General features: G+C 36.3%; 1 protein-coding gene across 1 annotated transcript in view; it reads right to left on the reverse strand.

Moving 5' to 3' along the window:
• Window positions 1-15,068, reverse strand: part of LOC111139356 (CHM, Rab escort protein 1) — a 164,327-nt gene that overhangs the window by 70,475 nt on the left and 78,784 nt on the right. Inside the window, exon 5 of the mRNA XM_022491620.1 lies at window positions 4,726-5,113. Within this exon, the coding sequence (XP_022347328.1) occupies window positions 4,726-5,113 (388 nt within the window). The remainder of the gene's footprint in view (window positions 1-4,725; window positions 5,114-15,068) is intronic.

Genomic DNA, 15,068 nt, shown 5'->3' on the forward strand with positions numbered 1-15,068 from the left:
TTATTTCATTATCTTCAGCCTAATACCCTACACAACTGATACAGCCCATGATTTGAAGAATAAATTGCCAAGTATTCTGTAATTATAATAAAAAAAATAGATTATTCAAATACCTAATTTGTTTAAAAACAATACTTGAAATTGAATGATCCCTCAGTAGTCACAATAATTTCACAAATATTAATACAAACATAAAATGTATTTTCACTTAATAAGATCTAGTAAAGCTTAAGATTTAATGCCAGCTTAAAAATAATGCATTTAAGAGAACATTGAGGAGTGAGAACACATTTCAATTAAAACTACACTAAACTTGGGGCGCCTGGGTGGCTCAGTGGGTTAAGCCGCTGCCTTCGGCTCAGGTCATGATCTCAGGGTCCTGGGATCGAGTCCCACATCGGGCTCTCTGCTCGGCAGGGAGCCTGCTTCCCTCTCTCTCTCTCTCTCTCTCTGCCTGCCTCTCTGTCTACTTGTGATCTTTCTCTGTCAAATAAATAAATAAAATCTTTAAAAAAAAAAAAAAAAAACTACACTAAACTTGTCTGAAGCTTAGTAATAACAAGTATAGTATTTAAACCTAAGCCTCTTTTTCACCACTCTCTAAGTGATCTAACAGAAATTTCAGTGATGAGAAGCTAAAGAATACCAAGTATCCTTCAATAGAAAAATGGATAAAGTTGTATACTATATATACACAACAGAATTACTAGGTCATGAAAGAGAATGAAATCTTGCCATTTGCAACAACATGGTTGGACTCAGAGGGCAGTATACTAAGTGAAATAAGTCAGAGAAAGACAAACACCATATGATTTCACTCAGATATGGAATCTAAAACAGAAAACATTTAAACAAAGAAACAAAAAAACAGACTCTTAACTACAGAGAACAAACTGGGTGGTTGCCAGAGAGATGGGTAGGTGTGGTTGGATGAAACAGATAAAGCGAAATAAGAGTTACTTTTTTTAATCTATCGAGTGTAATTAAAGATTCTTACCCTCAAAAAAAAAAAAGAGTTACAAACTTACAGTTATACATGGAGATGAAAAGTATAGCACAGGGTACACAGTCAATAATATTATAACAATGTTACATGGTGACAGATGGTGAGTAAGCGTGGTGAGCAATGAGTAAATGTACAGAAGTGTCTAATCAATATGCTGTACAACTGAAATTAATACAATATTGTATGTTAATTATACTTAAGTAAAAATAAATAAGAATACTTCATTTTGATTAAAATATTGAGAATTAGATTTAATAATTAATGTATCATCTTTGCTTCACTTGGCCATGTTGGTTCCATAATAATTAAGGGTATGGACTTTTTAGAAAGGACTTTTTATTTATTTATTTTTATTTTTTTTTTAAAGATTTTATTTATTTATTTGACAGAGAGAGATCACTAGTAGATGGAGAGGCAGGCAGAGAGAGAGAGAGGGAAGCAGGATCTCCGCCGAGCAGAGAACCCGATGCGGGACTCGATCCCAGGACCCTGAGATCATGACCTGAGCCGAAGGCAGTGGCTTAACCCACTGAGCCACCCAGGCGCCCATAGAAAGGACTTTTTAGAAAAGAGTTTTAATTCTAAGAACTTTGACCTTGATTTTCTCTATTACACTAAGAAGTATATCATACTATAATAATACTATACTATATAAAAATGATAAGTATTTTATTTAACCTATAATAATACTATACCTACTATATAAAAATGGTAAGTATTTTAACTAACCAACCCTGAGTAGTATAAGACTACTTGGGTTCTGGGAGGCGGGGAGGGGAAAAAATGAAACAAGATGGGACCGGGGGAGGGAGACAAACCATAAGAGACTCTTAATCTCAGGAAACAAACTGAGGGTTGTGGAGGAGTGGGAGTGGCTGGGTGATGGACACTGGGGAGGGTATGTACTATGGTGAGTGCTGCGAATTGTGTAAGACTGATGATTCACAGACCTGTACTCCTGTAGCAGATAATACATTATATGTTAATAAAAAATTTTAAAAAGAAGAAATAGGAAAAAAAGCCTATATTTATGTGGATGTGTTCTGTAAACTATAAAGCACCACAGTAATGTGTCAATTTTACCATAATGACTTTGAGATGGAATGTATGCAGAAATGTCAAGTAGTCTGGAGACATCAAACTGGACTTTAGGAAAGAGGTAGGGCTTGAAATAGGTATTTGGCAATCATCCTAAATGTAGATGCAATAACTGAAATTAGAAACGACTTTCCAAGGAGTAACTGCCCCAATATCGTGGAATGTACTGCTTTCCACACCACAGGTACTCAGTAAATATTCGCTAAATGACTAACATTAAAAAATGATAATAAATCTCTTATATTGCTATGGCTCTACATTCTTTAGCTATTGCTGCTTTTACAGGATGAATTTATTATTGATTATTTTTAAATATGTAAAACCATGAAAACTACTATGCAGGACAAAGTACAACTGTCCTGACTGCTCTAGACACATCTGTTTTTTAATTTACCCTAAAAGAACCACTATTGTGATCCAGTGAAACTCATGAAAATACCCAGAAATCTTAAAAGTCTCCTCAAACATCTTAGCATCTGGGGCGCCTGGAGCGCCTGGGTGGCTCAAAGCCTCTGCCTTTGGCTCAGGTCATGATCCCAGGGTCCTGGGATTGAGCCCCCGCATCGGGCTCTCTGCTCAGCGGGGAGCCTGCTTCCTCCTCCCTCTCTCTCTGCCTGCCTCTCTGCCTACTTGTGATCTCTGTCAAATAAATAAAATCTTTAAAAAAAAGATGTATAAAAAAAAATCTTAGTATCTAATTAAACTATCTCCCCTCCACTATAATCAGCATTCACTTTCTTTTATACAAGTGAATAATTTCCTACATTAATTCCAAAAATTGATACAGCACCATCTTCTATCTTTTTCCTTTGCAATATTTATACTGTATTTCAGCTACCATAAGGGTTAGAAACTATTATAAACTAGTGTTGATTCTTAACCAACATTTGTATCATCTTTTAAGTTAGACATTCCAAATTCCTAGTAACTAATTAAAAATGAAAATTCCAGAACAAAGCCCATTTGTCACTTGAAATCAGTTTTTTTGTTTTATTTTTTGGTTTTGTAAAACTTACTTTCTGTTCAAGAGAACAGGAAGACCATTAGTAAACTATGATTAAACTTCACCCAGAAATCAATAGCTAAGGTAACATGGAAAAAATGCTACATTTCAAAGCACGACAGGGGCACAGTGGCTGGAGAAGGTCGAACAGATGGTGCAGAAATAATAATAGGACCAAAGTAGCACACAACTCAGAGGAGGACAGAATCAGACACAGAGAGCTATGTGATAGAAAGAAACAAAGGGTAGTAAAATTTACTCACATTTTTAGGCATCAGGTTCAAAGAGGGCAGCAATATGAGTGTATGGGACTGTATCAGCAAAATGTGAGGAATATGCAATTACTCTCTCTACTCTGTAACTGGGAACTTCAAGAGAGCACTTAAATTGAAAAGCCTAGTTTTGAGGCAAGTCTCTGTTATTTACCATGCTTTCCTACTTCTTTTTAATTTCTTATTGTTTACCCTCAATTTATGGGATTTGATCTGTTTCTTTCTACTTTCTCCCAGCCCTATTTCTAACCTTTTTTTTTTTTTTTTAAAGATTTTCATTTATTTACTTGAGAGAGAGAGAGAAGAGAGAAAGTGTGCACACACAGGAGCAGGGGGGAGAGGCAGAAAGAGAAGCAGACTCTCCATTGAGCAGGGAGCCTGATGTAGGGTTCAGTCCAAGGGCTCTGGGATCAAGACCTAAGCCAAAGGCAGACAATCAACTGAGCCATCCAGGTGCTCCCTATATCTAACCATTTAAGACCTTTATCCTTGCTGGTTTTCTGTTCTTTTTGTGCTAAATTAACCTTGTTTCCTATAAACCCAATACAACATTGTACTCTCCAAAGACTCAGGGACCTCCTCTGAAGTTACACTGACCTATCATCAGAGTTCAGGACTGAAACCTAACCAAAGACAACAGCATTGTTCCCAGCCTCCCAACTATTAAATTATCCTCCAAAGCCCTCACACCGGAACAGATGATTTTTAAAAATGCATCCGTTTATTCAGAATGTTCATCATCATACAGATGTTAAAATAGTTACTATATAGAAGGGCTAAAAAAAGTTCATTTAATAAACTATAAATATAACATAAATTTATAATTAGGTTCATTAGAATTTTTCTCTTGATAGAATTGACAGTGTCCATATAGTAGGAGAATATTACAGTGGACTCTGTGCTCCAGTACAAAAGAATTCTTGTGCTATAGTACTGAGATTTTTTTTTTTAAAGATTTTATTTATTTATTTGACAGAGATCACAAGTAGGCAGAGAGGCAGGCAGGGGGGGCGGCGGGGAGAAGCAGGCTCCCTGCTGAGCAGAGAGCCTGATGTGGGACTCGATGCCAGGACCCTGGGATCATGACCTGAGCCGAGGCAGCGGCTCAACTGACTGAGTCACCCAAGTGCCCAGTACTGAGCATTTTAAATGCATTTTTAAACCTATATTTAAAGAATATTTAAACCGAATTATAAATCTCTGGTTACTATCTCTTTATAAAACAAATGTTCCACACTTTAAAAAAGTAAAATTATGAAAACTGGGTTTATGGTCCCAGATGCTATTTTCAATCAATTAAAAATTAGTATTATTCTAATGATAAGATGAAGATAATTAGTACTTACTTTTGATACCAAATCAATATTAAATCTCCTGCCTTCTTTAATAATTTGTGAGTAAGTAATCCTATTTTTCTTTGGTTGCAATGCAGTGTCTTCTTCTGTAGGCACATTTTCACTTGTTTCTTCTTCTGAAGCTGACTTCACACAAGTTTTGTTGTCATAATGCTTTTCTTTTTCCCCTGTTACTTCCACATCATGTATTTCTAGGGCAGTCTCTAGATCACTGCTTGGAGTTTGTTCTCTCGGCACTTCACAGATCACACTGCATAATGATTCATCTTCTGAAGGCAGACAGGCAGAATGTGCAGCTTCTGTGGGGTTCCCAGATATCACAGAAGCATGATTTTTCTGCAGTGCACCAGCTTCTTCAACATCTTCATGTAAATCCTGACTAATGAGAAATTATAATAACAATACACTTTTGATAATTGTACTGGCTACATTTTATACTATTTTAATGGCAATTTTTATTTCTTTACCTCATTTATTTTTTCAAGTTCAGTATACATTTTGCTTTGTATGAACCACACAGTAAACATTCACCTGTTAAGGTTTCGATACAATATGAAACATAGTTAATACTTTAAAAATACACATAAAGACTTCAGAGTTTAGTAGAGTCTGTCACATGTACACTTTTGAGACTTTAATGCCATCAGGGGAATTGTATTTTAGAAACAAATCAAAAGTGGTTACGAGCACAGCTTTCAGAATAAACAGGACAATACCCAAACCCTGTGATTAGGTAACTCTGTGAAGTTAGTTATTTATCCTCTCTGATCTAAATTATCCATCTATAACACATGGATAATAGCATCTACCTCACAAGGTTGTTTTGAAGATTAATAGTTTAGTCTTCATGGTATCACATGCAAAGAACCTGTCACAGTGCCTAGCATACAGTAAATGTTCAATAGTGGTAGTTATCAAAGATTAATATTATTGATGGTGTGACAGAGCTAGAAAAAGTCTGCCATAAAGTTTAAGTTGGCTTATCACAATGTGGTATCTAAGAGGATCTTTTTGTATTCTTTCCTGCTTTATTTGTTTTAGTATTAGTGTCTATTACTCTATTTCAAAGTTACTATTACAGTTAACATTCTCGGTCCATATTGCTTTGACTAATAAAACAGGCTCCTGTTCAATCTACCTGCATTACGCATTTCACTTTCATGTTATCCTCCATAGAACCTACATTTCATTAAGTTGACCTACTGCGGGGGTGCCTGAGTGCCTCAGTGGGTTAAGCCTCTGCCTTTGGCTCGGGTCATGATCTTAGCACCCTGGGATCAAGCCCCGCATCAGGCTCTCTGCTCAGCAGGGAGCCTGCTTCCCCCCCCTGCTCTCTTTGCCTACTTGTGATCTCTGTCTGTCAAATAAATAATTAAACTCTTAAAAAAAAAAAGTCGACCTACTGTGAAACACTAAAAAATGCCAGTAATAGGCCTTGGGAAGTAAACACCTGCTAACTGATCGCTCAAGAACTTATAGCTGCTCTTTCTTATATGATCTCTAAACCCTACCCCATAAAATCTTCTTTCTGCCTCTAACCCATTATCACCTTCTTTATAAACGATTTTCTAGTCTTATCTCTCTTGTTTTCAGACATAGCATCTCTCTGAGTCTATCAACTCTAATCTCCATGTTTTGGACTGTATCATTTTTGTCCCCTAGGTTATTCATCCCACTACCATAATATCGTAATTCTCCTACTCTCGAAAATAAGCATGTACTTTAACAATCCATTGTAAGAAAAAATTTTAAATATTTCCCCAAAAAACTTCCTTAAACCAGGGATGCCTGGGTGGCTCAGTTGTTTAAGCAGCTGCCTTTGGCTCAGGTCATGATCCCAGCATCCTGGGATCGAGTCTCACATCGGGTTCCTTGTTCTGTGGGGAGCCTGCTTCTCCCTCTGCCTGCCACTCTGTCTGCCTGTGCTCGCTCACTTGCTCTCTCTCTTTCTGACAAATAAATAAATAAAATCTTTAAAAAAAAAAAAACTACCTTAAACCAACCATACATATCGTTCTATTACTCCATGTCCCCACAATACACACATGCAGTTTACCTTGCATTTATTTATCAGTTCCTTTTAATAGTCCTTTGGTTGTTCAGGATATACTTTATCTCTGAAGTAGACTTTAATTCCCTTGAGGGAAGATCAGAACATCTCTATTTATGTGTCCCTCACAGCACCTACTGCACTGCTCTACAGACATGCTATCAAATAAATTCTTGAAGAATAAATGGTTTCTACATGCCAACAGGGTGTGTGTGTGTGTGTGTGTGTGTGTGTGTGTGTGTAAACATGAAACAAACTGAATTTGTAAAAAACACAAGATACCAGACCAGGAAAAAGCAATAAATTATAAATTCGAAAGTCTGAGTACACTTAAAAAATGTCTTATTGGGGCACCTGGGTGGCTCAAAGGGTTAAGCCTCTGCCTTGGGCTCAGGTCATGATCTCAGGGTCCTGGGATGGAGACCCACATCAGGCTCTCTGCTCAGCAGTGATCCTGCTCCCCCCCCCCTGCCTACATGTGATCTCTCTGTCAAATAAATAAAATCTTAAAAAAATAAAAAAAATTTAAAAAGTCTTATTACACTGAATACAATAAACATTACAATAAAAAAGGTACAATGAAAGAGTAACATAACATAAATGTCAAAAAAATAATATGCTGGAAGAAGAGCTAGGATGATGGAATAATAGAAGGATCCTAAGTTCTTCTTCTCCCTTGAAAACAACTAGATAACTACCAAATCATCCTGAATACCCAAGAAATCAACTTGAAGACTGACAGAACAAATTCCACAACCAAAGGGATAGAAGAGGCCACATGGAGGAAGGTAGGAAGTACAGGGACATGCTTTGGGGGAGAAACAGATCTCTGATGTTGTGGAGGGGAGGGAGCCCTCGTCTGGGAGAAAGATAAGGGAGAGAGAAGCATACAGGGGAACACACAGGGAGAATACTTTTCCAAAGCCACTGGCTGGGAAAACAAGAGGGGGAGATTTTTGTGAGTTTTTCAACCAGCAGGGATTGAAGACTAGAGTTTTAGAGATCCACAGCATGGCTGGGATAGAATCTGGAAAGCACACTGCACTGCTCCTGGGGAGAAGACATGAAAACAACCTGGGGACAGACAGCCATCTAAAGAAGCCCTTGGACACCCGGGGGAGATAATTCCCTCTTCTCAAAATGAGTCCCTGGGAACAAGCACTGAGGTCCCTCTCCAGAGACAGTGGAGCTGCCTGGTTTCACTTCCCTCCCCCACCCCTCAGCATAAAAAAAGAACCAACTGTTATAAACACCAGAGCACCTACAGTGGCTGCCTTACCTGCTTATATCAGGTCCAACACCCCTGCACTCTACCCCCACTGCCCTTCTTGGTCAAGTTGGTCCTTGATCCTTGGTCCTTGGCAGGACCCTACCCCAGAAGACCAGCAGAAACCCCTGCTCACACAACATCGCCTGACCAGAGAGTTATGCAAAGATTCAGGCCTAGTGGAAGTAGTATTGGGTCTCATTTAACAAACAGACCAGAGTACACTGAGTTAAACTCACCACACTGCCCAAGGACAAAACACTGCCCAATGAAGGCAAGGACAGGCTCTGCAGATGACTGGCCTGAAGGACAGAGCACCCAAAACAAGCAGCAGAATGCATGCAGCAGGCACCAGAGACACACCCTGAAGCATCAGGCCCTGGGCACTATATGACATCTTCTTCATAAAGCCATTACACTCAAAAGCAGGAAACAGAACAAGCTTTTCCAACAAACAAATAAATCAGAAACCTAGGAAAAATGCCAAGATGGAGGAATTCATCCCAAATGAAACAAGATAAGGTCACAGCCAGAGATCTAAATGAAACAGATATAAGTAATATGCCTGAATGGAGAACTGAAAGCAACAATCATAAGGATAATGACTGGGCTTGAGAAAAGAGTGGAAGACTTCAGGATGGCCCTTACCACAGAGATAAAAGAGTTAAAAAAAAAAAACAGAAATGTAAACTCCAATAAGAAAGATTTGAAACAGACTGGATACAATGAGAACACAAGGATAAAAGAAGCAGATGAACAGATAAGTGATATAGAAGGTAAAATAATAGACAAATATGAAGCTGAACAAAAGAAAGAAGAATTATGGATCAGGAGAATATATTTAGGGAACTCAGTGACTCCATCACATGAAGTAACATTCGTACTATACAAGTCTGAGAACAAGAAGAGAGAGAAGAGGGGGGCAGAAAATTTATCTGAGGAAATAACAGCTGATAGATTCCCTAATCTGGGGAAGTAAAAAGACATCCAAATCCTGAGGCACAGACATCTCCCATCAAAATCCACAAAAGCAGACCAACACCTAGATTTATTATAATTAAATTTGCAAAATATAGCTATAAAGAAAAAAATCCTAAATGCAGCAAGACAAAAGAAGTCCTGAACTTACAAAGGAAGACCCATAAGACCATCTGCAGATCTCTCCACAGAAATTTAGTAAGTCAGAAGACAGTGGCATGATACACTCAAAGTTCTGAATGGGAAAAATCAGCAGCTAAGAATATTCTACCCACCAAGGCTATCATACAGAACAGAAGGAGAGATGAAGAGCTTCCCAGAGAAACAAAAACTAAAGGAGTTTGTGACCACCAAACCAGCCCTGGAAGAAATACTAAAGGGAACTATTTGAGTCGAAAGAAAAGAACAAAAGTGACAAAGAGAAGAAAGGAACAGAGAAAATCTCCAGACACGACAAAACAAGTAATAAAACGGCAATAAATATATAGCTATCAACAGTTCTGAATACAAATGGAATACATGCTCTAATCACAAGACAGAGGATGGCAAAATGTATAACAAAACAAGACCCATCTAAATGCTGCCTACAAGAGACTCATTTTAGACCTAATGACACCTGCACACTGAAGATCAGGGGATGGATAAACATTTATCATGCAAATAGACATCAAAATGAAGCCAGAGTAGATTATAATAAGAGATGAAGAAGGGTATTATATCATAATAAAGCAGACTATCCAACAGGAAGATCTAACAATTGTAAATATTTATATCCTCAATATGGGGAGCACACAAATGTATAAAAGAATTAATAAAAACATGAAGAAACTCATTGATAATAAGACAGTAATACTACGGGACTTTAACACCCCAATTACATCAATGCACAGATCATCTAGGCAGAAAATCAACAAGGAAACAATAGTTTTGAATGCCATACTGGACCAAATGGACTTAACAGACATATTCAGAACACTTCATCCTGAAGCAGCAGAATACACATTCTTTTCGAGTGCTCATGTGACATTCTCAAGAACAGACCACATATTAGGTCACAACTCAGACCTCAACAACCACAAAAAGATGTGATCATACCATGCATCTTTTTAGACCACAATGCTATGAAACCTGAAGTCAAACACAAGAAAAAATTTGGAAAAACCACAAATATATGTAGGTAAAACAACATGCTACTAAAAAATGAATGGATCTGGGGTGCCTGGTTTTAGCTCAGATCATGATCTCAGGATCGTGAGATTGAGCCCCGTTTTGGGCTCTGTGCTGAGTCTGCTTGAGATTCTCTCTCCATCTCCCTTTTCATGCTCTCCTTCTCTCTCTCTAAAATCAATAAATAAATCTAAAAAAAAGAGGATGAATGGGTCAACCAGGAAATTAAAGAATTAAAAAAATAGATGGAAACAAATTAAAATGAAAACATGACAGTCCAAGAAAGAAAAATCTCAAATAAACAACCTAAACTTACACCTAAAGGAGCTAGACAAAGAAATACAAATGAAGCCTAAAGCCAGCAGAGGAAAGAAAATAATAAAGATCAGAGCAGAAATAAATGATAAAGAAACTAAATAAACAAACAAACAAACAAAAAACAGTAGAACCCATCAATGAAACTAGGAGTTGATTCCTTGAATTGTTAAGTGGTAAACCCCTAGCTGGACTTATGAAAAAGAAAGGAGAAACTGGACCCAAATAAATAAAATCAGAAATGAGAGAGAAGAAATAACAACTAACACCACAGAAATACAATTATCAGATATTATGAAATTATCAGAAAGTATTATGAAAAATTATATGCCAACAAATTGGACAACTTGGAAGCAATGGATAAAGTCCTAGAAACACATAAGCTACCAAAACTGAAGCAGAAAGAAACAGAAACAGACACAGAAGCACCAAAGAAGCTGAATCGGTAATCAAAAATGTCCTGACAAACAAAGGTCCAGGGCCAGATGGTTTCCCAGGGGGAATTCTACCAAACACTTAAAGAAGAGTTAGTAACTTTTCTTCTGAAAGTATTCTAAAAAAACAGAAGAGGAAGGAAAACTTCCAAATTCATTCTATGAGGCCAGCATTACCTTAATTCCAACACCAGACAAAGACTCCATTAAAAAAGGCAACTACAGGCTGATATACCTGATGAACACGGATATAAAAAAATCTCAATAGGATACTAGCAAATTGAATCTGACAGTATATTAAAAGAATCATTCACCATGATCAAGCAGGATTTATTAATGGGCCACAAGGATGTTTCAATATTCGGAAGTCAATCAATATGATACACCACATTAATTTAAAAAAAAGATAAGAACCATATGATCCATTGAAAAGATGTAGAGAAAGCATCTAACAGAATACAACATACATTCATTATAAAAAAAAAAAAAACCTTCAACAAAGTAGGGTTAGAGGGAACATACCTCAACATAATAAGGGCCACATATGAAAAATCCACACCTAGTATCATTCTCAGTGGGGAAAAGCAAAGAGTTTTACCTCTATAGTCACAGACAAGATAGGGATTTCTACTCTTACCACAATTATTTCACACAGTACTGGAAGTCCTAGCCACAGGAATCAAATAATACAAAGAAATAAAAGGCATCCAAACTGGCAAGGAAGAAGTTAAACTTTCACTATTTGCAGATGACATGATACTCTATAAAGAAAACCCCAAAGACTGCACCAAAAAGCTGCAAGGACGGATAAACAAATTCAGTAAAGTCACAGGATACAAAACCAACATACAGAAATCTGGTGCATATCTATACACCAATAATGAAGTAGCAGAAAGAGAAATCAAGGAATTGATCCCCTCCTACAATTGTTCCAAAAATCATAAGATACCTAGGAATAAACCTATCCAAAGAAGTAAAAGATCTATACTCTGAAAACCAGAACACTTATGAAAGAAATCGAAGATGACATAAAGAAATGAAAAAACATTGCAAGCTCATGGATTTTAAGAACAAATATTGTTAAAATGTCTATACTGCCCAAAGCAATCTACACAGTTCATGAAATCTTTATCAAAGTTATAGCAGCATTTTTCACAGAACTAGAACAAACAATTCTAAAATTTGTATGGAACCACAAAATACTCCAAATAGCAAAAACCAATCTTCAAAAAGAAAAGCAAAGCTGGAGACATCACAATTCAAGACCTTAAGTTATATCATTACAAAGCTGTACTGATCAAGCATAATATTGGCACAAAAATAGATACACAGATCAACAGAACAGAAGAGAAAACGCAGAAATGAACCCACCACTATCTGGTCAATTAATCTTCAGCAAAGGAGGAGAGAATATCCAATGGGGAAAAGACAGTCTCTTCAACAAATGGTGTTGGAAAAACCGGAGAGCAACATGCAAAAAATGAAACCGGACCACTTATTTATACTATATACAAAAATAAATTTAAAATGAATGAAATACCTAAAAGTGAGACAGGAAAACAATAAAATCCTAGAGGAGAACACAGGCAGCAACCTCTTTGACATCGGCTGTAGCAACTTCTTACTAAGTAAGATACATCTCCTGAGGCAAGGGGAATGACAGCAAAAATAAACTATCAGGACTTCATCAAAATAAAAAAGATTCTGCACAGTGAAGGAAATAACCAACAAAACTAAAAGGGAAACTACAAAATTGGAGAAGACATTCTCAAATGATGTATCTAATGAAGGGTTAGTATCTAAAATTTATAAAGAACTTTTCAAAATCCACACCCAAAAAAAAATAATCCAGTTAAAAAATGGGCAAAAGACATGAACATTTTTTCTAAAGAAGACACACAGATGGTCACGAGACACATGAAAAGATGATTAACATCACTAATCATCAGGGAAATACAAATCAAAACTACCTCATGCCTGTCAGAATGGATAAAATTAACAACACAGGAAACAAAAGGTCTTGGCGAGAATGTGGAGAAAGGGGAACCCTGTTACGCTGTTGAAGGGAATACAAACTAGTACAGCCACTCTGGACAACAGTATGGAGGTTCCTCAAAACATTGAAAATAGTACTGTACAACCAAGCAATTGCACCACAGGGTATTCACCCAAAGAATACAAGAATATTATCTCAAAGGGATGCATGCACCCTGATGTTTACAGAAGCATTATCAACAATAACCAAATTATGGAAAGAGCCCCAATGTCCACTGACTGATAAATCGAAAAAGATTATGTGAGATTTACATATATCATATATATAGCATACATATATATGATCTAGGAATAGTACTCAGCCATGAAAAAGAATGAAATCTTGCCATTTGCAACAACATGTGTGGAGCTCATAAGTATTATGCTAAGGCAAATAAGACAGTCAGAGAAAGACAAACACCACATGATTTCACTCATATGTGGAATTTAAGAAACAAAAGACACGAACATAGAGGGGGGAAGAAACAGAAGAAAACCAAGAAACAGACTCTCAACTATAGGTGACAAGCTGACAGTTAGCATAGGGGAGGTGTGCGGGGGGTGCAGGGGTGGGGGAGAGTTGGGGGGCAGTTAAATAGGTGATGGGGATTAAGGAGAGCCCGTGGGATGAGCACCAGGTGTTGTATATAATTGCTGAATTACTAAATTCTACACTTGTAAGTAATGTGTATGTTAACTAACTGGAGTTTAAATAAAAACTTGGAAAAAAATAAAGAATATTTACAGTCCCACTAAAAAAAGAAATAAAATGCCAAGATCTTTACCGTTCTAATACAATAATTTTAGTTAAATATAATAAAATAAAACGCAGTGTCATTAATGATCTAATCCTACCTTTTTTAGATCTAGGAAAGTAAAGTGGGAAAAGTTCTAGATGCATTAATCAGCAGGTATTAGGCAAGCCACTTAATCTCTCAGATCCATTTATAAAATGGGAATCAGACCAGCTTCCTAACCTTTCATGAGGCTGTTGTACCATAAATGAACTAATGTATATGCAAAGTATTTTACAAACTACAAAAGACTAATCAAACATGAGACAGTAATCAAATATAAAATACTGCTAAACTTTGCAAAGGTCAACAGACAACTCAAAATACACATATCCAGGGTTTTTGAGATTACACATTGAAAGCTCTTTGATCAGATTATGCTACGATACCATTGTCATTAGCAACATTAAAAATGAAGAGCAATAATATGACATGTGATTTGTATATTTTCTACAGCATTATTTACACCCTACACTTTTATTTTAAAAAGTAAATAAACCAAAGTGTGTTCTAAGAGGGATCTAAGGTGATAACTTTCAGTAGAAGTCCCACACCTACAAATTAAACTAAGGAATGACATGATAATCAACTGCATTTTACAGATAAGACAAAATATGGCAATTTCTTCTTATTACAGACCTTGATAATGACACCATGGAAACTGAACACAGGCAACTGATCTAGTCAATGGCTCTCTATTACCTTCTGAAAAAAGGGCCTTTCTACAATGAATGAAATGTATTAATGCTGAATAATCTGGAAAACATGACAAAATAATTAAAGGTGTAAGTATAAGAAAAGAAATTTTTCTTTGTAAACTTGTAAATTTGTCCTACAGCTATAAATTAATAAGTCTTACTCTTCTCAATATCATTTTGTGAAATCCCTAGCACAATGGAAAACATATGCAATAAAAACACAAGATTGTCCTTAGTTTCTGTTAACAACAATATTTTTGTACTTCAGCTAAGGGTAAATTTAATACCTAACTAGAATTTACAAAGACACCAGAAAACTCCCAAAACTCCACTTAATGCACTAGTAAACAAAATTCTGTTCATCAAAATGAACTTATATTTCCTCAAATTTAAAACTTTATATTGTGGTAAAAAAAAATTCTTAAAATAGATAATTCAACCTTTTGAAGAAAAATTAATAAATTAAAAACTCAAATTTATAAATTTTAAAGTGTTTGAAAAATATAAAAACATACTTGCCAGTTGTAAATGAATGTGGCCGGATTCTAAATTCTCAATGGAAACTATGAGTTCAACAATGCTATTATGATTTTAACA

This window comes from Enhydra lutris, unplaced genomic scaffold (genome assembly GCF_002288905.1).
Source record: "Enhydra lutris kenyoni isolate GAN:26980312 unplaced genomic scaffold, ASM228890v2 scaffoldscaffold102, whole genome shotgun sequence".
NCBI classification, from domain to species: domain Eukaryota; kingdom Metazoa; phylum Chordata; class Mammalia; order Carnivora; family Mustelidae; genus Enhydra; species Enhydra lutris.